Genomic DNA, 26,308 nt, shown 5'->3' with positions numbered 1-26,308 from the left:
TGACTGGATACACAATAATTAAATTAAGAAAACAATTGTAGCCATTCTTCTGAAAACCTGTGTAAATCAAATAGTCCAGGGATTTTTACTGTACTTAGTGAGTACACTTAAAGCCTTCATCAAGTCCTTGATCTCAGCAACTAATTACTGACTTTAAATTAACCTATAAAAATTCCCAGCTAGTAACACAGACAATTCCAAAACTTGTCAAATTATTTATTTAAAACAAAGTTATTTGTGACAATTAGTTTTTAATCTTTGATTCATTTTACCGTGTAGATTTAAACATGCCCCTGCAAGATAGTTTTAATATCCTCAAAGAAATTTAAGACATTTAAGTTTGTCAGCAAAATAGAAAGGTCTATATTTAAAAAAATACAAAGATGCTAACATAATAAGCAAGGTTGAAAATTAGAGAGAATTATTCCAGACTCCAATTAAGTCAATCATTATCTGCGAGGTCACGCTGTTCAAAATACCTGTAAAAGAAAAACAATTTAAAAAAAAGTTATAACATTTACATTGTGAGACATAAGCACAAACTATAGGAAACTCTTTCGTATCCGGCACCGGGATGGTGCCGGTTGATTAAAAATTCCGGATAACGAAGTGGGGACATGGAGTGACAATGGCCCAAGATACAAGAGCACCGGGCCACGGGCGCCGGAGCCCCGGTCCACGGGCGCCGGAGCCCCGGTCCACAGCCACGGGCGCCAGAGCCCCGGTCCACAGCCACGGGCGCCGGAGCCCCGGTCCACAGCCACGGGCGCCAGAGCCCCGGTCCACAGACACGGGTACAGGGGACCAGGTGGGTGCAGGAGCCATTATTTCACAGCAAAAGGTACGAGAACCCCGGTTACACAGCCACAAATATACAGTGTACGGAAGCCTCAAAACCTACTCCAGAATTTTGCTGGTTATTAGAGAATTCCGGATAATTAGTTGCTGTTTAAACAAGAGTTTCCTGTACTTCCTACTAAGGGAGTAAACTCACTCTTTTCCCTCTGTTTTTATCACGTTAGTTACAAATGAGAATGGCCATCTGTGCATCTAAATTCATCCAGAAAGATCCTAAACTAATTTCTAACTCTTGCTGCATTGTATTCTTCGGAGCCCTTTTCTGGGCTTCACTGGCTCACAGTGTTCAGATTGAAAAAAATCTGACTACCTATGCTGTCTCCTGTTTCAGAAGCCTTTCTGCATGTGTCTGTGTCTTATATCTATCATCGTTCACAAGCACAAAAACACACACACACTATCCATGTAGAGGATCAAAACGTCACATGCTATTTTGCTTCCAGACAATCCAAGAAATAGAAACATAGAAGATAGGAGCAGGAGTAGGCCATTCGGCCCCTCGAGCCTGCTCTGCCATTCAATGAGATCATGGCTGATCATCCAAACTCAGTACCCTGTCCCTGCTTTCTCCCCATATCCCTTGATGATCCCTTCAGCCTTAAGAAATATATCTAGCTCCTTCTTGAATATATTTACAGGAAACTGTTTTTTATCCGGCACCGACATGGTGCCGGTTCATCAAAAATTCCGGATAACTGAAAGCTATAGTAAAAGATACGGAGAGCTGAGAGCTCCGTATAAAGCAACAAACCCTGTTGCTTAGCAACAGGTTCAGAACAATGGCCACAAGTTCCAAGCGTCTCTGTAGCTTAGCAACAGCAACACATCGAGGCAGGCAAGTACAATATGAAGTAAAACTTACCTGAACCTACTCCTGAATTTTGCCGGTTAACCGAGATTTCCGGTTATTTAGGTGCTGGTAAATCGAAAGTTTCCTGTAATGAATTGACCTCAACAGCCTTCTGTGGTAGAGAATTCCACAGGTTCACCACTCTCTGGGTGAAGAAATTCCTCCTCATCTCTGTCCTAAATGGCTTACCCCTTATCCTTAGACTGTGACCCCTGGTTCTGGACGCCCCCGCCATCAGGAACATCCTTCCTGCATCTAGTCTGTCTAGTCCTGTTAGAATTTTATAAGTTTCAATGAGATCCCCTCTCATTCTTCTAAATTCCAGCGAGTATAAGCCCAATCGACCCAATCTCTCCCCGGTATCAGTCTGGTGAATCTTCGCTGCACTCCCTTCATGGCAAGAACATCCTTCCTCAGATAAAGCGACCAAAACTGCACACAATACTCAAGATGTGGTCTCATCAAGGCCCTGTACAACTGCAGCAAGACATCCTTGTTCCTGTACTCGAATCCTCTCGCTACGAAAGCCAACATACCATTTGCCTGCTTAACCGCCTGCTGCACCTGCATGCTTACCTTCAGCGACTGGTGCACAAGGACACCCAGGTCTCGTTGTACTTTCCCTTCTCCCAATCTATTGCCGTTCAGATAATAATCTGCCTTCCTGTTTTTGCCACCAAGGTGGATAACCTCGCATTTATCCACATTATACTGCATCTGCCATACATCTGCCCAATCACCCAACCTGTCCAAATCATACTGGAGTTTCTCAGCATCCACCTCACAGCATACACGCCCACCCATCTTTGTGTCATCTGCAAACTTGGAGATATTACATCTAGTTCCCTCGTCTAGATCATTAATATATATTGTGAATAGTTGGGGTCCTAGCACCGATCCCTGTGGTACCCCAGTAGTCACTGCCTGCCACTCAGAAAAGGAGCCGTTTATTCCAACTCTTTGCTTCCTGTCTGCCAGCCAGTTCTCTATCCAAGTCAATACCTTGCCCCCAATCCCATGTGCTTTAACTTTACACGCTAATCTCTTATGTGGGACCTTATCGAAAGCCTTCTGAAAGTCCAAATACACCACATCCACTGGTTCTCCCTTATCTATTCTACCAGTTACATCCTCAAAAAATTCCAGTAGTCAAGCACGATTTACCTTTTGTAAATCCATGCTGACTTTGTCCGATCCTGTCACTGTTTTCCAAGTGCTCTGCTATTACATCTTTTATAATGGACTCTAGCATTTTCCCCACTACCAATGTCAGGCTTACTGGTCTATAATTCCCTGTTTTCTCTCTACCACCTTTTTTGAATAGTTGGGGTAACATTAGCTACCCTCCAATTCATGGGAACTGTTCCAGAATCTATAAAATTTTGGAAGATGACCAGCAAGGCATATACTATTTCTAGGGCATAAACTGTTTTGCTAACTTAACCACTAAATTTTCTCATCAATAGTAGGATGGTAATGCTGTCAGAGCACTATTTTGGATTTTATCAGCTGTATCAAAATTCAACTGTCAAATTAGATAGGAATTATCATTTATGCCTATATTGTATTCCTGATAAATTTAAACAAATTCACTGAAGAGTCAGAGGTCTTTGATCAGTGTTCTCTCCATGCTTGTCCATTTTAGCATAACCCCACAGCCCATTCTCCTGAGACTATCTTTATAATCTCAAACAACCCACCAGGGTATAGCAAGAGATAACTGTCCAAAAAGGGACTCTATTAATGGCTCAGCAGGTTTTGTTCATCTGACCTTGTATGAATTGTCAAATTTCCCCATGTGTTTTCCTCTGAATAATTGTGTGGTACATAGTTCAGACAGCCTGAGGTGGGTTTCTGCCTGTGCCTATGCCACATGCTGCCTATGGAAACAGATTGAGCTGCTGATGGTCCAGAAAGTTTAGCCATAATAGCAGGCTGGTTACATTAAAAACAGCAGTTGCAGTAAGGCAGCAGAGTATTCCTCTGTTTTGAGTTACATTATTAAACAAATATTAATTCTGAGAGGTATACGAGCATAGAATGTATTATACCATTGCCTTACCCTTTATAATTACTGGAGGTTGAATGAGGAGAAGAAAAGTTTTGTTTAAGGGTCCCTGAACGCATCCACCATTACCCAGCCAAATGTCCTGGCCCCTAGCTTCTTCCAGTGCGCAAGAGATTGCTCTAATGCAAGTTAAAGTGGTTTGCGGTATCTTGTCTGTACACTTAACTACATATGTACTTTATTTTTTTAGTTCCTAAAAACATGAATGGAATTATTGCAACATTACACAAATGCATAATAGAAAACAAATACTGACAAATCAACTAACATTATAAACTGACACTAGTCCACCTTTATATGGACAGGAGATATTCCTCAGCTAAGGTAAGACTCTCCAACTTGAAAGACTCATAAGCATGCAGATATGAAGTCTGAAGAAAGTGGTCAAATACCTGGCAACTAAACAAATAAGTAAATTCAATGCTGACAATTCTGCATCTTCTGGATTTTCCTAGAAGAAAAGAAAAAGTGAAAATCATGGTATTTTTGGTGAGATGGATTTCATTTGGTGAGACAGGACACACTGGAATATTTACAATATACAAAATTAATTGTGTCCTGGTCATTTGTCCTTTCCATAAAAAAATACTGCAAAAGGTAGCATTGAGCAGTGCAGCAAATTGGGTACACCGGAATACCGACAGCTAGCTACAGCTTCGGGTGATGGCGAAGGCTTCAGCACTCACCCTTCTTGGCTGTACAGACGGCAGCCCAGATTGGCAAGAAAAAACAGCTTAAAAATAAAAGGGCTGGGGAATATTTCTCACCCGCTCGCCTCACCCCACAAAAGTGAAACTGTGCAGCACCCCAGTGCCATCTGTTTTTTTTTTTTTTTTAATTCATTCACGGGATGAGCCCATCCCTGATTGCCATTGAGAAGGTGGTGGTGAGCCGCCGCCTTGAACCACTGCAGTCCGTGTGGTGAAGGTTCTCCCAACAGTGACTTTGTCGTAGCGGTTTGGTAAAACTGAGTGGCTTGCTAGACCACTTCAGAGTCAACCACATTGCTATGGGTCTGGAGTCACATGTAGGCCGGACCAGGTAAGGACATTAGTGAACCAGATGGGTTTTTACGACAATCCGGTAGTTTCGTGGTTACCATTACTGGCATTACTTAGATTCCAGTTTAGTTAATTCACTGAATTTAAATTCCCCAGCTGCTGTGGTGGGATTTGAACTCCCGTCTCCGGATTATTAGTCCAGTAACATAACCACCATGTTACCGTTCCCATGTTGGTCAACACCAAGCATCTTCCAGCCACCATTCTACACACACAACTCCATCTTGCTTCCCTTTTGTGACCAATGTGACAGGTCACCAGGAATTTTCCAAATACTCAATATGTCATCACTGTAAAAAGCAATGGTGGTAAAGCAAACCATCGAACAAAGCCATTTGACTTTTTAAAAAAATCAAAGTTTCTGGACAAATGGTGCCTGTCTGTTTACAATATACAAAATTGACAAACCAGTTTACCATCTCCGTGCATCAACACTGGTGACTATGCAGATTCCAAAGGTTCACCAATATTCCTTGTTTCCAATACGTTAACACAACTTTCTTTATTCAATTGAATTACGGTGTTCTTTTCAGAACCATCCCCTGGTTTTTCTCATAAAGCAACGGGTAGGCAAGGGTGTTGCGGGTTATGGAACCAAGGCGGGTAGATGGAGTTAAGATACAGATTAGCAATGATCTAACTGAATGGCAGAACAGGCACGAGAGGCTGAATGGCTTACTCCTGTTCCTATGTTCTTATGATCTGCTTGCTGATGGCACTTCATGCATTGTCGTACTACCAAGTGGTGGCAATATAATTCTCATTTAATTTCAGTAAAGGTAACTATTAACATGAAATTAGTAGCTTGTCAATTTTTTTAAAAATCCACTGTAATGTGTTCATCAATTGTTCCCACAAAGTACCTGCTCTACTTTCAAGAAGAAACAAATATCATTGCAGCAGCCTTTATCTTTCTAAAGTAGATAATGAAAAGAATCTTATGAGGAATGAACAAAATAGTGGAATTCTGAATTCCCTGAATGGTTCAGCTGGTTAAAGCAGCAGGAGCTGATCCATAGACTAGGAAAGCCCCAGGTTCAATCCCTCATCTGCAGTCTGTCATGTGATCTCAGTCAGGATGGCAGTAAGGGAACTATAAACGGTCTCAGTATCCATGGTATGGAGCAGAAAAGAATCTAAGAATTTATTTTTATTCGATCCTGGGATGTGGGCGTTGCTGGCAAGGCCAGCATTTATTGCCCATCCCTAGTTGTCCTTGAGAGGGTGGTGGTGAGCCGCCTTCTTGAACCGCTGCCATCTGTGCGGTGAAGGTACTCCCACAGTGCTGTTAGGGAGGGAGTTACAGGATTTTGAGCCAGCGACGATGAAGGAACGGCGATATATTTCCAAGTCAGGATGCTGTGTGACTTGGAGGAGAACTTGCAGGTGATGGTGTCCTCATGCGCCTGCTGCCCTTGTCCTTCTAGCTGGTAGAGGTCACGGGTTTGGGAAGTATCACATTCCTGATTGTTGGAAGTACGACGGTGGACACTGGGTGAGGACAGGCTCAGGCTCAACAGTAATGCCACAGCAATCAAATAAACTACTGATGCACTCTGTCTGGGCACACACATGAAGATCAGCCACTAGGGAGGGTGACTATTGAAACCACACTGCAGCAAGGAATCAACAACTTCAGGGAAGGGGAGAAAACTGGAAGAAAAAGGGGCAGTGGTCTCTGGATAAAAAAAATTCAGAAGTTCTGATTTCCTATTGATCATTATTGATTGTCAGAACCTCTGAATTTGATATACAGGAAACTCTCGTTCAAACGGCACCCAAATATCCGGAATTCTCTATTAACCGGCAAAGTTCATACTCCGAAAACAACACCTCAATAACCGGAAATGTTGCAGAGGCCGAGTTAGTCAGTGGGGGTAGTTCTCCAAACTGCCACTTCTCGGCTTCTTGGCGCTGTTGGAAGTCCGAACACCTCAATAACAGGAGTCTGACTCTACTGCAGTGTAGGTGAGTACCCAATTACTGTATACTGCACATTTCTTGATTTTTTAATTTTTGTGTGTTAAAAATAGCCTCGGTAGATAACCCTCTCCGTCATCCGGAATTTTTAATCAACCGGCACCATCCCGGTCCCGTCGGTGCCAGATACCAAAGAGTTTCCTGTCTTCTAGTTCTTTTACCTTTTGCTGAACCTGTTCCATCAATCTCATCTACTGCACCACCACTAGATGGCACTCTATGTTCCAACGAGTTTGCTGCTTAATCTCCTGATGGTAATGTGTAGTTTTTTTCTGATCTCTACTGCATCACACAACGCACTGAAGCTCCCATCTACTGTGCCCTGGAGTAATAGAATGCAGGCTCACACCTGCAGTAATACACTCAGTAATTAACTGCAGTAAATGCACTTTTGGCCTTGCAAGAGGGGGAAACAATATTTACTTGTGCACAAATAGGATACTACGTCACTTGACTACATTAAATCTACTTATTTCAGCAATATGAAATGGATTGAGGATGAAGTTCCATTATTGAACAAAGTCATGTAAAATTTCATGCATTTTATTATATTGTCTAAAAAATAGATACTTACTAGCTTAGCACGAACTTCAGAACATCTTCTAGCTAGCTGCCGAATAAGAGAATGAGCCTCAGGGAGCAGTGGCTTTTCTATGCAGGCTAACAATGCATATAACCATCTACCCTAGGAAAAATTGAAACAAAGCATTGAATCTTTGCAGCGACCTACATACATTTTTATAGTGCTCAAGTGCAGTGCAATATTAAATATATGAAATAAAACGTTGGGATGTATCACTAGAACCATGAAGTACAAGTCTATAAAGGTCATGCTGAGGCTTCATAATGGACTGGTCAGACCACCCTTCGAGTACTGGGTACAATTGTGGCTTTAAAAAGGGACAATAGATACATTGGAGTGGGTTCAGAGAAGAGCAACAAGCACAAAAGGGAACGAACTATTGAGAAAGAATAAAGGATCTGAAGCTCTAGAATCTAGCCAGGTGGTAGTTATGGAGGGATCCAATCTTCACAATCTACATTAATGATCTATACAATGGTGTTGGGGTACTATCCACTGACATTTTTGCTAGTGTTAGGACCCTACATGAGAAAAAAAAACTACAAGCTGATCTAGATGCGATGGGGGAATGGGCGCAAGATTCGGATGTTTTGATTTTATATTTCTTGTTTTCTCCCCAAACGAATCCAATTTTTCTGCTTTCTCTCCATACCGTTCGATATTAATCTTACTTTAATTATCCAGTCCCTTTTTGATTGCTGTAATCAATTTAGTACCAATCACCACTTGTGGCAAAGCATACCACATTCCAATAACTCTGCAAGAAAACGTTTGTAAATTTTTATGTATCAAGTTCTTAACTTGAGATCATGGTCACCTGCCCTCACTTTATCAACCATGAAATAACCTGGTCTGTTCATTTTATCATTTTGAACATCTTTATCAAATCCCCCTCAATCTTAGTTTGAGAGTGTACAGTCCTTGTTGCTTTAGATTTTCCTTGTAATTCATGTCACTCATCCCTGTTATCATCCTGGTAAATCCTGCTAAGGTGAATCCAGAATATTAGTTCAAGGTAAAAGAGGTCAGAGTACACATTTAAATTAGTGCAAAGTAAATAAAAATGAGAAAAAATGTCTTTATGCAAAAGATGATAAATGTTTGGAATAATCTGCCAAGTAAGCCAGTTGAGTCAAAGACATTAGGGAAGTTAAAATGCAGTTGGATACAAAGCTGGTTGAATTGTAGTACTAGAGGAATGGCTTTGGGTGTACCAAAAGGCCTTTTCACATCTTCAACATTTTTTAAATGTTCTTAAAATTATAATATAAAATGAATTAAGTTTTTCAGTACCATTAGGCACATCTGTGTTAACAGAAGCCTGGCAGCCGATTGCCTTTGCAGATGCTGCATGGCCTAGGTAGGTCAAGCAGTAGAGGATGGAAAACATTTTCAGTGCTGAAGTAAATTATACACATGCATGATTTATGCTCATTTACAGCAACAAGCAGTATATCAAACAGGACATATCCAACCCGTAAAAAAAAAGCAAAGTCTACCAGAGGCAAGAAAACACTTACTAATTCAGGATACAATTTTTTATCTCCAAACCAATTAATTAGATACTCCAATACGTTAAATGCTGTAGGCTGGAAAAAAGAGCAAAAAACAAATTATTAATAAGAACATAAGAAAGCAGGAGTAGGCCACATGGCCCCTGAAGCGTGCTCCTTTATTCAGTAAGAAGATAATGGCTGAACTTTTACATCAACTCCACTTTCCTGCCCGATCTCTATATTCCATGGCATACAAAAATCTATCAATCTCAGTCTTGAATGTAGTCATCGACTGAGCATCCACAGCCCTCTGGAGTAGAGAATTCCAAAGATTCACAACCCTCTGAAAGAAGAAATTTCTCCTTATCTCAGTCCTAAATGGCCGACCCCTTATCCTGAAACCATGACCCCTAGTTCTAGACTCTCCAGCCAGGGGGAACAGCCTCTCAGCACCTACACTGTCAAGCCCGGTAAGAATTTTATGTGTTTCAATGAGATCATCTCTTATTCTTCTAAACTCCAGAGAATGTAGGCCCATTCTACTCAATCTCTCCTCTTAAGACAGCCCTCTCATCCAGGAATAAATTTAGTGAACCTTCGTCACACCCTCTCTAAGGTAAGTACACCCTTCCTTAAGTAAGGAGACCAAAACTGTACACAGTACTCCAGGTGTCGTCTCACCAAAGCCCTGTACAATTGTAGCAAGACTTCCTTACTCTTATACTCCAATCCCCTTACAATAAAGGCTAGCATTTGCTTTCCTAATTACTTGCTGTACCTACATGTTAACTTTCTGCGATTCGTGTACAAGGATTACCTAAATCCCTCTAAATCCCAACATTTACTAGTCTTTCACCTTTTAAAAAATATTCTGCTTTTCTATTCTTCCTACCAAAGTGGATAATCTCTCTCCTCCTCCGTGCTCTCTATCTCCTCCCCCCCATCTCCTCGCAATCTCTATCTCTCTTCACCACCCCCCCCACCCCAAACAGATCGCTATCCTCTTCCCCCACCCCCGCCCACCACGTAGAATTGGTTATCCTGAACACAGCAGGCCTGGCACTGGATGGTTTATAGTATAACACTCCTATGTTTATCAAACGATGTAACGCACCATGTATTGTTTTGGTAAGGTGCAGTTATGTCCCTTTTAGGCCAGAAAGGCTCGGGTCATGTTAGTGTTTAATTGTTGTTTGGCAGATTGGAATGTGCCATCAGTTTCAGGTTGCAGCTCAGAAGCATTCTGCATTTTAAAATTGTTTTGTACCTATAATAAAGTGGGACATCTGCTGTACAACCTGTGTGCGCACTGATGCACCTTTTTAAATATGTTACTAGTGGATCTCCTATGGTATTGCTCACATGATGTACTGTTTTACAAAGAATGCGGTTTTATACCATGCAAAGGAGAGTGCATTATTCTGCTAAGCTGCAACAGTGTTCCTTCACGGCCACAGGGTCTAATTATTTTCAGTAAGCATAAGTTCAAAGGTCAGAGTTTATTTATTGCTTGGTTTGGAAGCTTTGAGATTAGAATGTATTTGTAGCTCAGAAAGATGTAACATTTTAAGATTGTTTGATCTTGAGGCTGTAGGTCAGAACTCATGATGTCTTTGTGTCCAAAGTTCTTACATTATAAATCAGCAGTTGATTACTGCTAAAAAGCAAAGAAAAAATGAAATATGCACATACCTGACTCATTCTGCTAACAATACTCAACAAGGGAGGAAATCCCACCTGGAAAACAGACCAACCACCTACAGTAACTAAAACACACCACAGTCATTTGATTTTGGTCTAATTCTTAAAAGGAAAGCAAATATCTGATTAATACTTATGGAAAATTCCAAAAGCATTAATGCGTGCAAAGCAAAAAGCACAGAGATACAAACATCAGTTACATCTCAACAATGCATGTTTCTTACACCACTGCATAATAAACATTTCACAAATCCTCAGTTAGGTCCCCGAAAAAGATGAACTGAAGAGGATGCACAAGGAAACATGGGGAAAGGGAGTAGTGAAACAGTGTTTCTGAGACATTTTTTTCTCTACTGTATGTACTCACAAGTTACAATTTACTTCCATATTTTACCAGCTTTTGCCAAAAGTGTAAGCTATTTTGCAGCTTAAACTGCTGCCTTTTACTATGGCATGCACAGCTTTCTGTTATTTCCTTTGACAGTCACATTATCATGGCTCCTTTTGGTACTCATGCTTAGCATCTGTCATAAAAAATGTTCCAGACCCATACCCTGAATGTGCACGCGTCTACACTTGTACTGATGAATAAGCACTGAGGCTTGTGATTGCCAAATCTGGACGAAGGTTGTTTCGCAACAGACTTGCTACTACATTGGCAGGATATGCTCGCCATGCAACACATGAAGAGCATCCAAGTGTCACTCTTCCACTTTTGATATGCACCCTTCTCTTGCAGCCATAAAACAAATACATCAGCAGCTGGCACTAGTAATTTGTATTTGCTGAAAGGCTCAAGTGTTACTGGTGCCAGATGTTCATTAATTCACCAAAAGCTTCAGCAGCATGCCTTCCAATAGTCCAGTCTTTTTGCTATCCTGACACCCATGTGTGTCCAACTGGACTACTTAATTATTATTTCATACTCAATACCACTGGCAATTATGGCGACATACAGTAGTGATAAGACTTGCAATTATATAGCACCTGATCACATCTCTCAAAGCACTTCACATTAAATGAATTATTTCTAAGGGTAGTTATGTAGGTTTTTGTTTTATTGATCTTCAGGTCAATACTTTGTCCCTAATGACAGAATACATACAAATCTGCAGAGAAATGTATTCCTATGTTTGATAAGTAGTGCAAGATCAGTGTCAAGATTACGAACAGGAAATAGGATGCAGGTTCAGTTAGCTCTCGCTATCAAAGAGGTGCTTTACCGAGGCATCTTCAGTCAATACAACAGCTTCCAATGAGGGTGGATGATAATTTGACCCGATCTATCAACTAGTTTGGTGATGATTAAATATCTGAACCGTCACCAAGTCAGGTTAAGATTGAAACTATAGAAAAGGTTTCCTAAAAATGGTTTTGAAACCCTAAATATCTGCACTACTGCCTTTGAATTCTATTAATATTAAAATGGACAAACGTCATTTACTTATTCACAAGAATGTGGGAACAATGTCCAGCAGATTTCATTACAATAGTGACAGAGTTCTACTGCTCCAGGTAAGATACCTTCATGTGCAACATAGCGCAAGCTTGAAATAGGAGCCTTGGACTTTGCCGCCCCCCTCCCCTCCCTGCAACAGTTTTAGATGTGGCCACACAACATTTGTGTCTGTCACTTTGGGTAAAGGAAGAAAAAGTTAAGATACTGGATCCTAATGAAATTGAAAACAGTGCAAAAAATTGCTAAGCCTCAACATTTTCATCAATTCCATTTATAAAAGAAACCTAATTTATTTAATATAACACATACAAGGGTTTGCTTGACACCAATCACCACTGCATGTAGATAGTCGATTTCTGAATTTTAAAACTTTTGTTTATGCTACCTAGAAGTATATAATGAAAAAAATTACCTGCACATAGTCAATGCCTGGGTTATCCATCTCATCAGTGATTAGTAATACAGATGAATCTAAGTACAATTTTTCTCCAAGACAGAACTTTTTCCATCCTTCTTCATCCTCAGGTGTTGGCTGTGAAGTGAAAAGGAATTTCATCTATTATCTTGAAGGGATCTCTACCCCTTTACATAAAAAGGTACAAAATCTTAAAACATCACTGAGAATGTGCATGCCAAACATACGAGGCCATTCATCTGTCACTAGATGGCAGCAAGATATTGCTGAATAATGTTTTTCTTAAGTAACCAATAGGTGCTATTTGCATTGTGTTAACTTTAACTAACTAGTACTTTACACAGTAACCACTGATGAGCATAACACTAAGTAGCACTTCAAGGTTATAATGTATGCAGAAGATCCGCACCCACCTATTAATTACTGTAGCAGAGTGAGAGGGACGCTATGTGAGCCATAGGCTTTTGAGAGCTCTGTATCCACGATAATGGTACAATTTTAAGCTATATAAAATGTGTCAGAATGACCCAAGGCAAGGTGCTATAGCTTTAAAAAAAATCATTGCCCTTAATTGCCTTTAATCAGGAACAACTCCCAGCCTGTAAGGATAAAAGGCCGGGAAATAGTTCTGATGAAGGGTCCCAGACCGGAAACGTTAACTCTGTTTCTCTCTCCACGGATGCTGCCTGGTCTGCTGCATATTTCCAGCATTTTCTGTTGTTATTTCAGATTTCCAGCATCTGCAGTATTTTGCTATTATATATAGGGAAATAGTTCAGTTGTGGAGAGGAAGGAACTGAGTGAGAAGGTGTAGGCTGGAAAGTAATTCCGTCACCATCTTGTTGATCGCTGCACTTAAAGATACAACTGCCGTGGGTGAGTAAACCTCACTTGTTTTAAGCTCTAGTCTGCGTGTCTAATTGACCACTGTGTCCTGGATCTGCTTCAGCTTGTTACATTACATAAAATATTTCAAGCACGCACTCTCAGTTAAAGCAGTTGTGAAATTAACAAAAATATTCCCGCCTCCTCCGCATTTCTGCTCTGCCTTCCTGAAGATGTTGACTCCTCGCTAGGGTAAAGCTGCATGGGTGCTAGTCACCCTCCAGTACTTCAACCAAATGGTTATTCTTCACATGCAAGCCTAGACGAAGAGTGTAGGGAGGCTATGCAACAGTGTAGGGCATCACAGACGAATCCAATATTGTCCCCACCCGATGCTCTCTAACTTTTTAAAAAAGTGGATCCTTTTGTTGAAAATTGCAACGTCAATTTATTTTTCCTGCATCTATATCATCAATAGAAGGATAACAATCCAGTCCGAAGAGATGACCATGAACATTGCCAATGCTACTCTTTAGCTTACCCACCAGTAGAAAGTGTGTTTGAACAGTGCAAACCACATACCAGCATTACATTACTGTCCAAAGGCTGTGACTTCCAATGATTTCTGTGTTTGTCTATACTCTGGAGGGGGGGGGGGGAAAGAAACAAGATTTAATGTCATTATCCTAAAATACAAGCATCACTGTATTGAGTGAGATCAAAAATATAAAATCAAAACCTGCTAGAAAACCAGTACATTGTAATAAAATTATATTTTTAGGTCAGCATTTAGCTCACACTGAGGTTTGGGGCTATATTCCACATTCCCAGCATTTCAGATTACTGTAGTACTCCATAAAGTAGCATAGAAACATCCCAATGGCTACAACCATCCCAATGGGCACAATTTTAATTTCTGAATTACAATTTCAAATATCTAAACCAAATACTATTTTTGTGAGCCTTCTTGGGTAAAATATTAAATCCATTGAAACTGCATATAATTACATTCAGTTGGGCCATACTTTACACTAAACACTTTATAATTAGAACTTCATATAGAATGCCACAGGATTACAGTATCAGTCATCTTTGTATTAGAATATATTAATTAGAAGTCACGGTGGAGCATATTCTAAAAAAAACGCTTCTTGTTCAGAAGATTATGAACATCTTAAATGCAACATTGTCTGCCGGCTGGAAAATGTATGTTGCTTTCCCCTGTAATGTAATTCTGAATGCATTTTCACCACTGCGTTCCTGAATATCTAGTACAAAGAAATACTTTTGCAAATCAAATATGTTACCTGTCGAAGGATTGAAAAATTAGCTACTTGATGCTGCTGCCATCGGAGACTGGGAGAAAATCCTGCAGGGGCAGGTTGACATCCTGACAACTAAAATACATAAATTGAATTATGATATCTAGAACGTGCAGCAACATGACAGTTTGAAAATATCTGTACTTTAACTCTAATGACTGTAGCTGCATTTCTACAGCAACAAAAAAAATAGGGATGGAGTGGGGAGACCCATTTTTCTTTTCTACATGAAAAGATAACTTGTATTAATTATGTTTCTATTTTTTAATGTACTGGAACTATTTCCTGTTGATGTTTTCTAAAAAATTAAATTGCAGAAAAAGACAATGAGAGTGAAGTTCTGCTGCTGATAATTTTTTGAAGGATATATATCAGACAATGCAAAAAATTAACGAGACTTTGCACTGCATTTTGAACAACAGCTTAGTTTTTTGAATTGCAATCCATGGTGTATTTTTTTTAAATTTTTTTTAAATTTTTTTAATTTTTTATAAAAAGGTCAACTTTTTAACTTTTGGGATGGAATTGGAGGGTATAGAAAAATGTTATGGCAATTTTGATCCAATATTACATAATTTTGGATATGGTAACTGTGTAATCACATAAAATAAATAGATACAATCATAATGTGACACTGCACCCTCTAAACTTTGCAAAACCAATTCGAGACAAAACATACATTTTATTCACCGCGATCCCAGAAGGCCATGTGCAAACTGCAAAATAAATTAACTTTAGATTTTAAATATGGACAATGCACAAGCTCAGCTTATTTTCAAAATGTTCATGAAGTGGGCAAAATTCTTAACACCATGGCTCATAATCTGATCACCGCTAACCTCGAAGAAAGCTGCCCACAGATGCTGCAGTGAAGTCATCAAGCTGTCTAAGCAGCCAATCACATTGAAGAATTCTCAGACAGCAAACCAGGAAATTAAAAGCACTGATTATCTGCACTTTCTAAAAATGTTAGAGAGCAAAATAAAGATTGAGACATACACATGGGATTAGGTAGAAGCTGAAATATCATGAAAAAACTTTTAAAAAAATCATATTAAAAAAAAAATCTAGTAGTTTTATCATAATGGGGAAATTTTACATTCCACAAATATAAAAATTTGTTTCTCAGCGCCAGAACGTTTGTTTACCAGTCAATACGCAGTTAAAACCTCAGTTACACCTATTCCAACAAGGTTTAACATTTAATGGGATGTTTAACAGTGATATTGGCCAGAAAAAGCAGCAATCCAGAGGATTGGGAGCAGTTTAGGATTCGACAAAGGAGGACAAAGGGATTAATGAAGAAAGGGAAAATAGAATATGAGAGTAAGCTTTCAGGGAACATAAAAACTGACTGTAAAAGCTTTTATAGATATGTGAAGAGAAAAAGATTGGTGAAGTCAAGCGTAGGTCCCTTGCAGTCAGAATCAGGGGAATTTATAATGGGGAACAAAGAAATGGCAGACCAATTAAATACATATTTTGATTCTGTCTTCACAAAGGAGGACACAAATAACCTCCCAGAAATGTCGGGGAACATAGGGTCTGATGAAAGGGAGGAACTGAAAGAAATCAGTATTTGTAGGGAAATGGTGTTAGGGAAATTGATGGGATTGAAGGCCAATAAATCCCCAGGGCCTGATAATCTACATTCTAGGGTACTTAAGGAAGTAGCCCTAGAAATAGTAGATGCATAGCTGATCATCTTCCAACATTCGATGGAATCTGGAACAGTACCCATGGATTGGAGGGTAGCTAATGTTACCCCACTATTCAAAAAAGGTGGTAGAGAGAAAACGAAGAAATACAGACTGACATCGGTAGTGGGGAAAATGCTAGAGTCCATTATAAAAGATGTAATAGCAGAGCACCTGGAAAACAGTGACAGGATCGGACAAAGTCAACATGGATTTACAAAAGGTAAATCGTGCTTGACTAATCTACTGGAATTTTTTGAGGATGTAACTAGTAAAATAGATAAGGGAGAACCAGTGAATGTGGTGTATTTGGACTTTCAGAAGGCTTTCGATAAGGTCCCACATAAGAGATTAGCGTGTAAAGTTAAGGCACATGGGATTGGGAGCAAGGTATTGACTTGGATAGAGAACTGGTTGGCAGACAGGAAGCAAAGAGTTGGAATAAACAGGTCTTTTTCAGAGTGGCAGACAGTGACTAGTGGGGTACCGCAGGGATCGGTCCTTGGACCCCAGCTATTCACAATATATATTAATGATCTAGACAAGGGAACTAGATGTAATATCTCCAAATTTGCAGACGACACAAAGCTGGGTGGGCGTGTGTGCTGTGAGGAGGATGCCGAGAAACTACAGGATGATTTGTACAGGTTGGGTGATTGGGCAGAAGCATGGCAGATGCAATATAACGTGGATAAATGTGAGGTTATCCACTTTGGTGTCAAAAACAGGACGGCAGATTATTATCTGAATGGCAATAGATTGGGAGAAGGGGAAGTGCAACGAGACCTGGGTGTCCTTGTACACCAGTCGCTGAAGGTAAGCATGCAGGTGCAGCAGGCGGTTAAGAAACCAAATGGTATGTTGGCCTTCGTAGCGAGAGGGTTTGAGTACAGGAACAAGGATGTCTTGCTGCAGTTGTACAGGGCCTTGGTGAGACCACATCTTGAGTATTGTGTGCAGTTTTGGTCGCCTTATCTGAGGAAGGATGTTCTTGCCATGGAAGGAGTTCAGCGAAGATTCACCAGGCTGATACCTGGGATGGCAGGAATGACGTACGAGGAGAGATTGGGCCAATTGGGCTTGTACTCGCTGGAGTTTAAAAGAATGAGAGGGGATCTCATTGAAACTTATAAAATTCTGACAGGGCTGGACAGACTAGATGCAGGAAGGATGTTCCTGATGGTCGGGGAGTCCAGAACCAGGGGTCACAGTCTAAGGATAAGGGGTAGGCCATTTAGGACAGAAATGAGGAGGAATTTCTTCACCCAGAGAGTGGTGAACCTGTGGAATTCTCTACCACAGAAGGCAGTAGAGGCCAATTCATTAAATATATTCAAGGAGTTGGATATATTTCTTAAGGCTAAAGGGATCAAGGGGTATGGGGAGAAAGCAGGGACCGGGTACTGAACTTGGATGATCAGCCATGATCGCATTGAATGGTGGAGCAGGCTCGTGGGGCCAAATGGCCTACTCCTGCTCCTATCTTCTATGTTTCTATATGTTTCTATATTAGCACGGAAAAGCTCAAATTTTTGTCGGTTCCACTAATTTCCTGCTACTGGGGGGTGGGGTCCACACCGCAACTTGCGTCGGAGCAGTGAATGACTGACCGCACTTCAGAATTTCCGCCTTTTTAGCACACGCTAAATCCTGAAGTTACAGTCAGTTTCAGAGGGGTAACGATGGCGAACGCTGACAGTTCGCCATCATTACCCACCGCAAAATCTGGGACCATTTGTATGACATTGTAAGGATACAAAGCTCAACTAAGTTATCAAGAAAAATATGACACTCAGATAAAGATTAACATTTTTTGTTGAAGTTCTCAGTGAAACAAACATGCATTTATATAGCAATTTACCATCTCCTTAGTCATGTTCTAAAGCACTTTACAAACAACAGATTACTTTTGAAGTGCAACCACTATCATTAAGCAGGGAATTTGCACACAGCAAGGTCCAACAAACAGCAAATGAACAAAGGACTCGTTAATTTATTTTGATGGTGTTGGTTGAGAAGGATGTTGCTAGAACACTGAAGAAACGCCCTGCTCTTCTTTGAATAGTGTCTTTTGAGCAGGCCTTGGCCTAACATCTCATCCAAAAGATAGCACTTCCAACACTGCAGTACACGCTCAATACTACACAGGAGTGTCAAAAAATTACATTTCCTAGACAAAATTAAACTAATTCTTTCTTGTTTTCTCTTTAAAATAGGGGCCCAATGCAACGATGTGCCATTTTTCACTGTCAAGTTTTATCTTTCCACTAATTTCACTGGTATCAGCTGATACTACAGAACTAAAAGTAGACAAGAAACAATTTAAAAAAATGATCTGTAAAAAGAAATGTCCTACAGTTTTCAAGTAATATATCCAATTACTGTACTTACTGAAATATTCACTGTCTGATTCCTTTTCAACTTTCTTGGGTCAATTTTTGCCACCACTACTTCAGGACATCTTGATGCTTCAATCCTGAGTGTAAAAATTGAGATACAACTTATACAACTTCTTAATTACAACCTGTAGCCATAAACTGCAAATAAAGCACAAAGCAAAACCACACCGTTAAATTTCCCTTACTTAGCGTTATTCATTTCTATGTTACCGTTGAATGTCCATTATCTACATTCCAAATGTCCACTAGCATTTTCACGGGATAAAACCTTATATGAGAAATTGAAGCACAATGTTTATTTTGCTATTTGTATTACATGCATCTTCATTCCTGTACCTTGATTATCGCTATACCATTCATGCATGGCCATATATTGGGGTCTGGCGATTTCTATAATCCACCTTTGGGGATGGGAAACCGGGACTTCCCCACCACTTTCTGGTTCACTAATGTCCTTTAGGGAAAGGTAATCTGCCGTCCTTACCTGGTCTGGCCTATATGTGACTCCAGACCCACAGCAATGTGGCTGACTCTTAACTGGGTTCTGAAATGGCCTAGCAAGCCACTCAGTTGTAACAAACCGCTACGAGAAACATTAAGAATAAAACTGGATGGACCATCTGGCATCAACTTCAGACAAGACAACGGCTTCAGACACGACAACGGCACACCCAGCCCAGTCGACCCTGCAAAGTCCTCTTCACTAACATCTAGGGACTTGTGTCAAAATTGGGAGAGCTGTCCCACAGACTAGTCCAGCACCAGCCTGACATAGTCATACTCACAGAATCTTACCTGTCAACCAATGTCCCAGACTCCTCCATCACCATCCCTGACTATGTCCTGTCCCACCGACAGGACAGGCCCACGAGAGGAGACGGCACAGTGGTATACAGTTGGGAGGGACTGGCCCTTGGAATTCTCGACATTGACTCTGGACCCCACGAAGTCTCATGGCTTCAGGTCAAGCATGGGCAAGGAATCCTCCTGCTGAATACCATCTACCGCCCTCCCTCAGCTGATGAATCAGTACTCCTCCATGTCGAACACCACTTGGAAGAAGCACTGAGGGTAGCATGGGCACAGAATGTACTCTGGGTGGGGGACTTCAATGTCCATCACCAAGAGTGGCTCGGTAGCACCACTACTGACCAAGCAGGTCGAGTCCTGAAGGACATAGCTGCCAGTCTGGGCCTGTGGCAGGTGGTGAGAGAAGCAACACCAGGGGAAAAACCTACTTGACCTCGTCCTCACTTATCTACCTGTCGCAGATGCATCTGTCCATGACAGCATTGGTAACAGTGACCACTGCACAGTCCTTGTGGAGACAAAGACCCTGCTTCACACTGAGGACACCCTCCATCGTGTTAAGAACATAAGGAAAAGGAGCAGGAGTAGGCCATTTGGCCCCTCAAGCCAGCTCCGCCATTCAATAAGATCATGGCTGATCTTCTACCTCAACTCCACTTTCCAGCACTATTCCCATATCCCTTGATTCCCTTAATATCCAAAAATCTATCGACCTCTGTCTTGAATAGACCCAATGACTGAGCTTCCACAGCCCTCTGGGGTAGAGAATTCCAAAGATTCACCACCCTCTGAGTGAAGAAATTTCTCCTCATCTCAGTCCTAAATGGCCGACCCCTTATTCTGAGACTGTGACCCCTGGTTCTAGACTCCTCAGCCAGGGGAAACACCCTCCCTGCATCTACCCTGTCAAGCCCTGTAAGAATTTTGTATGTTTCAATGAGATCACCTCCCATTCTTCTAAACTCTAGAGAATATAGGCCTAGTCTACTCAATCTCTCCTCATAGGACAATCCCCCCATCCCAGGAATCAGTCTGGTGAACCTTTGTTGCAGTCCCTCTATGGCAAGTATATCCTTCCTTAGGTTGTGTGGCACTACCACTGTGCTAAACGGGATAGATTCAGAACAGATCTGGCAGCGCAAAACTGGGCATCCATGAGGCGCTGTGGGCCATCAGTAGCAGCAGAATTGTACTCCACCACAATCTGTAACCTCATGGCCCGGCATATCCTTCATTTTACCATTACCATCAAGCCAGGGGACCAACCATGGTTCAATGAGGAGTGCAAAAGAGCATGGCAGGAGCAGCACCAGCACCAGGCGTACCTAAAAATGAGGTGCCAACCTGTGGAGCTGCAACACAAGATTACATGCATGCTAAACAGCAAAAGCAGCATGCTATAGACAGAGCTAAGTGATCCCACAATCAACGGATCAGATCAAAGTTCTGCAGTCCTGCCACATCCAGTTGTGAATGGTGGTGGACCATTAAACAACTAACGGGAGGAGGGGGCTCCATGAACATTCCCATTATCAATGATGGCGGAGCCCAGCACGAGTGCAAAAGACAAGGCTGAAGTGTTTGCAACCATCTTCAGCCAGAAGTGCCAAGTGGCTGATCCTTATTGGCCTCCTCCTGACGTCCCCACCATCACAGAAGCCATTCTTCAGTAATTCAATTCACTCCACATGGTATCACGAAACAGCTGAGCGCACTGGATACAGCAAAGGCTATGGGCCCCGACAACATCCCGGCTGTTGTGCTGAAGACTTGTGCTCCAGAACTAGCTGCGCCTCTAGCCAAGCTGTTCCAGTACAGCTACAACACTGGCATCTACCCAACAGTTTGGAAAACTGCCCAGGTATGTCCTGTCCACAAAAAGCAGGACAAATCCAAGCCCGGCCCATCAGTCTACTCTCAATCATCAGTAAAGTGATGGAAGGTGCCATCGATAGTGCCATCAAGCGGCACTTACTCACCAATAACCTGTTCACCGATGCTCAGTTTGGGTTCCGCCAGGACCACTTGGCTCCAGACCTCATTGCAGCCTTGGCCCAAACATGGACAAAAGAGCTGAATTCCAGAGGTGAGGTGAGAGTGACTGCCCTTGACATCAAGGCAGCAGTTGACTGAGTGTGGCATCAAGGAGCCCTAGTAAAACTGAAGCTAATGGGAATCAGGGTGAAAACTCTTCACTGGCTGGAGTCATACCTAGCACAAAGGAAGATGGTTGTGGTTGTTAGAGGCCAATCATCACAGCCCCAGGACATCGCTGCAGGAGTTCCTCGGGGCAGTGTCCTAGGCCCAACCATCTTCAGCAGTTTCATTAATGGCCTTCCCTCCATCATAAGGTCAGACGTGGGGATGTTCGCTGATGATTGCACAGTGTTCAGTTCCATTCGCAACTCCTCAGATAATGAAGCAGTCCATGCCCGCATGCAGCAAGACCAAGTGGCAAGTAACATGCGCACCGCACAAGTTCCAGGCAATGAGTATCTCCAACAAGCGAGAGTCTAACCACCGCCCTTTGACATTTAACAGCATTACCATCGCCGAATCCCCCAACATCAACATCCTGGGGGTCACCTGTAGTGGCGCTTTTATGGCTCTTACATCACCATTGACCAGAAGCTTAACTGGTCCAGCCACATAAATATTGTGACCACAAGAGCAGGTCAGAGGCTGGGTATTCTGTGGCGAGTGTCTCACCTTCTGACTCCCCAAAGCCATTCCACCATCTACAAGGCACAAGTCAAGAGTGTGATGGAATATTCTCCACTTGCCTGGATGAGTGTAGCTGCAACATTCAAGAAGCTCGACACCATCCAGGACAAAGCAGGCTGCTTGGTCGGCACTCCATCCGCCATCTTAAACATTCACTCCCTCCACCACTGGCGTACCGTGGCTGCAGTGTGTACCATCTACAAGATGCACTGCAGCAACTCGCCAAGGCTTCTTTGACAGCACCTCCCAAACCCACCTCTTCCACCTAGAAGGACAAGGGCAGCAGGCGCATGGGACCACCATTACCTGCAAGTTCCCCTGCAAGTTACACACCATCCTGACTTGGAAATATATCGTCGTTCCTTCATCGTCGCAGGGTCAAAATCCTGGAACTCCCTCCCTAACAGCACTGTGGGAGCACCTTCAACTCACGGACTGCAGCGGTTCAAGAAGGTGTCTCACCACTACCTTCTCAAGGGTAATAAATGCTGCCCTTGCCAGTGACGCCCACATCCCAGGAATGAATTTAAAAAAGTGCTGGATAATCAAGATTCTACTTTATTCCAAATTTTGGATTGGTCAAGATGCATTACATTGTGTGTTACTTAGGTTTACAAATTCTACACAAATTCATGCCAAAACTAAAAATGCTTAACATGGAGCAAGGTTCTATTTAAAATGACAGGCCAGATTGACCTTTTTTTTTTTTTTTTTTTTTTTTGAGGACACTGAGGCCTAGAAATTCACTTGCTTGCGCCACCAGTTTGCGCCCAAAGAGGCCACTCAGAGGCTTTAGCGCCTCTGGCCGCAACCACCGCGATATTTAGCGGGGCGCTAATGGTGGCGTTAGCCTGTAGCGCTGCGCCGCCATCGATGACGTCATCGGTGTGCGCAGCGCCCCGCTACTGCCCCGAGCGCCATATTAGGTCACGGCCGCCTCTTCCGCGCCGGCCGCAAAGAGCGACCGGTACACAGGGGCCTACCTGTGGCGGTAGTGGGGCGAGTTAAGGTGGAGGTGCGGCCGGCCGCTTTTTCGGCGGCCGCCTGCCCGCACCTCCGTCCCCGGCCTCCTAGACCCCCCCCCCGCGGCATTGCTGGCTGTTTCCCGAGAGCCCGGCACTTCTCCTTGGTGCCGGGCTCATTTGCCGGCACTCGCGAGCGGGGATCGCGCTGTTGCAGGCACCTCCCCCTTAACAGTGGGAGGAAGGCCTGCAGTACCGCAGCCTGCCGTGCCGCAGCGGGTGGCGCTGCGGCACTTTGCGCGCCGATATTCAGTTTCAGCGCCCCAAGCGGGGCGCCGAAACCCTTGTTTAGCGGCCGGCTTCCACTTGGGGCGCTGAAACTGAATATCCCGATGGCGCAAATGGCTCCGCGCGCAGCGGTAATTCCGGCGCCCAGGTGAGCTGGGCGCCCCAAACTGAATTTTTAGCCCTGAATCTTCTAACCTCCTTCCCCTCCGATCCCCATAGTCATGCATCGCCTACAACAAAGAAAAGTAACCTCCTCCCAGGCCTCCACCAACACCACATTAGGTTGATGAATGGTACAAGGCAAGAGCACTAATCTAAAGCTGAAAGCAGATATAAATCTACACATTAATACAGCAGTTACAACTCAAGTGCACCTGCAAGTAATGCAAAACTACCTTTGCTGGTCTTATATTTTGCTTGCTTTGCATTTTAAGTTATATAAAATATTTGATTTCAATTCAATCTATTTTTCCGCTTTTAACTTACTGGACTCTTTTTAAGTATTCTTGGGGAGTTCTGGGTGGTACACTCGGGTCAAAGTCTTCAATGGTATCCCAGTCGTCCACAGGCAATTGCCTGGGCATCAGATCTTCATCGAAATTCATTTTTTTCGTACCTTTTTTCACACTATCAAAAAAAGAAAATTAAACTTCAGGATTGCATCCGATTCACCAAATAGTCATAAAATTAAACAGAAAATTAATGCGCTGTGAAAAACATTAAGCGTGGGAGCAGAAATTTAGCACTAGTGCCTGCACTGGGGAACTTCAGAACAGGCAGACCATGGAACATTAGTGCTCACAGATACATTTATAACAATACAATTTATTTTTTGTTCATGGTGCATTTTTGGATCAGTTGACATTTAACAAAAGTGCCAATGCAAAAATGTCTATTATGCATGGTATGCTCAAACTGGTTATTGTATTTAATGAATCAGGCACTTTCTATTCGGTTCTGTTCTGCAGTACTGAACTTTTTGCATGCGACTGGATGAATATCCATTAAAAGCATTGTGCTTGTTTGGTAATTGATTTGTGACCAAACTCTACTGAAGATGCCAGCACTATTTCACACAAGTCAAAGGAGGAAACAGATATCTGAAAAAGCTGGTTAAAAAAAATGTTTTCAGCTTTAAACTTTTGTTTTCTGTGAGTCAGTGAAATTCTCAAAGCTTTGTTTACATCAATGATTTGTAGGGACAACTGAGATCATTGCTACAAACATAAATTAATGCTAGGGCTTTCTAACTGGCTTGAAACACCAGTTTGAGAAGCAGCTCTGAAACATTTTTGATGATAAACCGAGATCTCATTTTACCTGGTCCCAATGATTTGAGGGGAATGTTAAAGATCCCGTGGCACTATCCTCAGCTTGTCTATTCACCTACCTTTCCAACATTTATGTGGACTGGGAAGAGGCTAAAGTTTGGGGGGGGTTGGTGGCGGCGGTGGCAGAAAGAAATTGTAAGTGACTGTCTGCTGTTACTACTCTCATTACCCAGGTGAAGAGGGGTAATGGCAGGGCTAGGAGGTGTGTGTTGGACTGAGTTAAATAAATGAATATACCACACCAAATTGTTTTTCTGGTCAATCATCTCATTGCTCTTTGTGGATTCTTACTGTGTACAACATGGCTGCTGCATTATCCTACATAAGTCACTGCAGTAGAAAAGTAATTTGCATCAAGACTTCACATCTAAAGCTGGAAAGCAGATATGTGGTAAATTATGTAAATGCAAATCTTGTTCTCTTTAGGTGATGGACACTGGACATCATTAAGGCTGAAAAGAAAACTAAAAATAATTAAATCTAACAATGGGAAAACAAATTACAGTAGTGGTCTATTTCCATTAAAGAACACGGAATATCATATTTGTGGAAAAAATACCTTGTGGGGATATTTAAACTACGAGGGGGTTTGGGTATTATTTGAACTATTTAGAGGCTCTGTAAGAGGTGGTATGTTTGTCAGTTGGTAGCATAAAGTTGGAAGAAATAAGAGTGCGGTTCAGCCCCTGTAGATTTTCCTCAAATACAACAGTCTGAGCACACGGAGAACATTTTGTGCTGCTCCTTCTCGTTATGCCGGTGGATTTCATTTGAACGCCCCATCAGTGAAGTACCGGGTCAGGACAGGACACAGATAACCAACGGGATTCACAATAATACCACAGCTTCCGCTGATACTCAACCCACGTTTTAATGTAACCTGGTCTCGGAAATGAAGCAAGGAGCGCGCTCACACAGCAGCAGCAGCAGGGCCTCACGCCAGGGAAGCGGCAGCTCCGGGAGCAAGACTCAAGGGACCGATTGGCCTACTCCTGCTCCTATTTCTTATGTCACCACCCCAACATCACATGGCCACCGGCAGCCAGCCGCCCCCACCCGCCTGTTTAACGGTTCCCCAATGGTCGGCCGTCACATAAACGTAGTCTACAGACAGGCGCAGTGATCTGTCTGACCGGTTCCGCAGAATATCGCGACGTCAAACCGGCACCGCACAGCTCCGATTTTTTGTTCCGATAATCTTCGGTGCACAGATTTAACTACAAAACCCAGAAGGCATTGCGTGTAGCACGCATGCGTAATGGCAGCACGGATTTAACGGCAAGACCCAGAAGGCATTGCGTGTAGCACGCATGCGTACTGGCAGCACGGATTTAAGTACGTATCCCGATGCATTCCGCGTAACCCGCATGCGCAGTGGAAACACTGATTTCACAAGACTAGGAGGCATTGCGTGTAGCACGCATGCGCAGTGGCAGCGGGGAAGCGGGATGGCTGCACAGCGTGACATCACTATCCCCA

General features: G+C 42.5%; 1 protein-coding gene across 8 annotated transcripts; it reads right to left on the bottom strand.

Moving 5' to 3' along the window:
- Positions 1-201: 201 nt before the first annotated feature.
- Positions 202-26,071, bottom strand: gemin2 (gem (nuclear organelle) associated protein 2). 8 transcript variants are annotated; one of them, XR_015080265.1, is made up of 12 exons: positions 25,963-26,071; positions 23,985-24,125; positions 18,707-18,791; positions 14,604-14,693; positions 13,879-13,938; positions 12,469-12,588; positions 10,589-10,633; positions 8,921-8,989; positions 7,392-7,502; positions 4,169-4,227; positions 3,771-3,969; positions 202-479 (listed from the first exon to the last, which is right to left on the bottom strand). XR_015080265.1 is itself a non-coding variant. In XM_086003308.1 (11 exons), the coding sequence occupies exons 2-11, from the start codon at positions 24,101-24,103 to the stop codon at positions 443-445; spliced, it is 795 nt and encodes a 264-aa protein (XP_085859434.1). In that variant the 5' UTR covers positions 24,104-24,125; positions 25,963-26,071; the 3' UTR covers positions 202-442. The 8 variants fall into 8 exon arrangements, 6 of the variants coding, with proteins under 6 accessions (XP_085859434.1, XP_085859435.1, XP_085859436.1 ...); XR_015080266.1 differs by lacking the exons at positions 3,771-3,969; positions 4,169-4,227 and adding an exon at positions 6,979-7,166; XM_086003308.1 differs by lacking the exon at positions 3,771-3,969.
- Between the last annotated feature and the right edge of the window lie 237 nt (positions 26,072-26,308).

The sequence above is a fragment of the Somniosus microcephalus genome, chromosome 12 (assembly GCF_052327205.1).
Source record: "Somniosus microcephalus isolate GS21.2 chromosome 12, FLI_Smic_1.0, whole genome shotgun sequence".
Taxonomy (NCBI): domain Eukaryota; kingdom Metazoa; phylum Chordata; class Chondrichthyes; order Squaliformes; family Somniosidae; genus Somniosus; species Somniosus microcephalus.
Note: the sequence above shows the minus strand (reverse complement) of the source record. Positions and strands in the feature narration are given on the sequence as shown.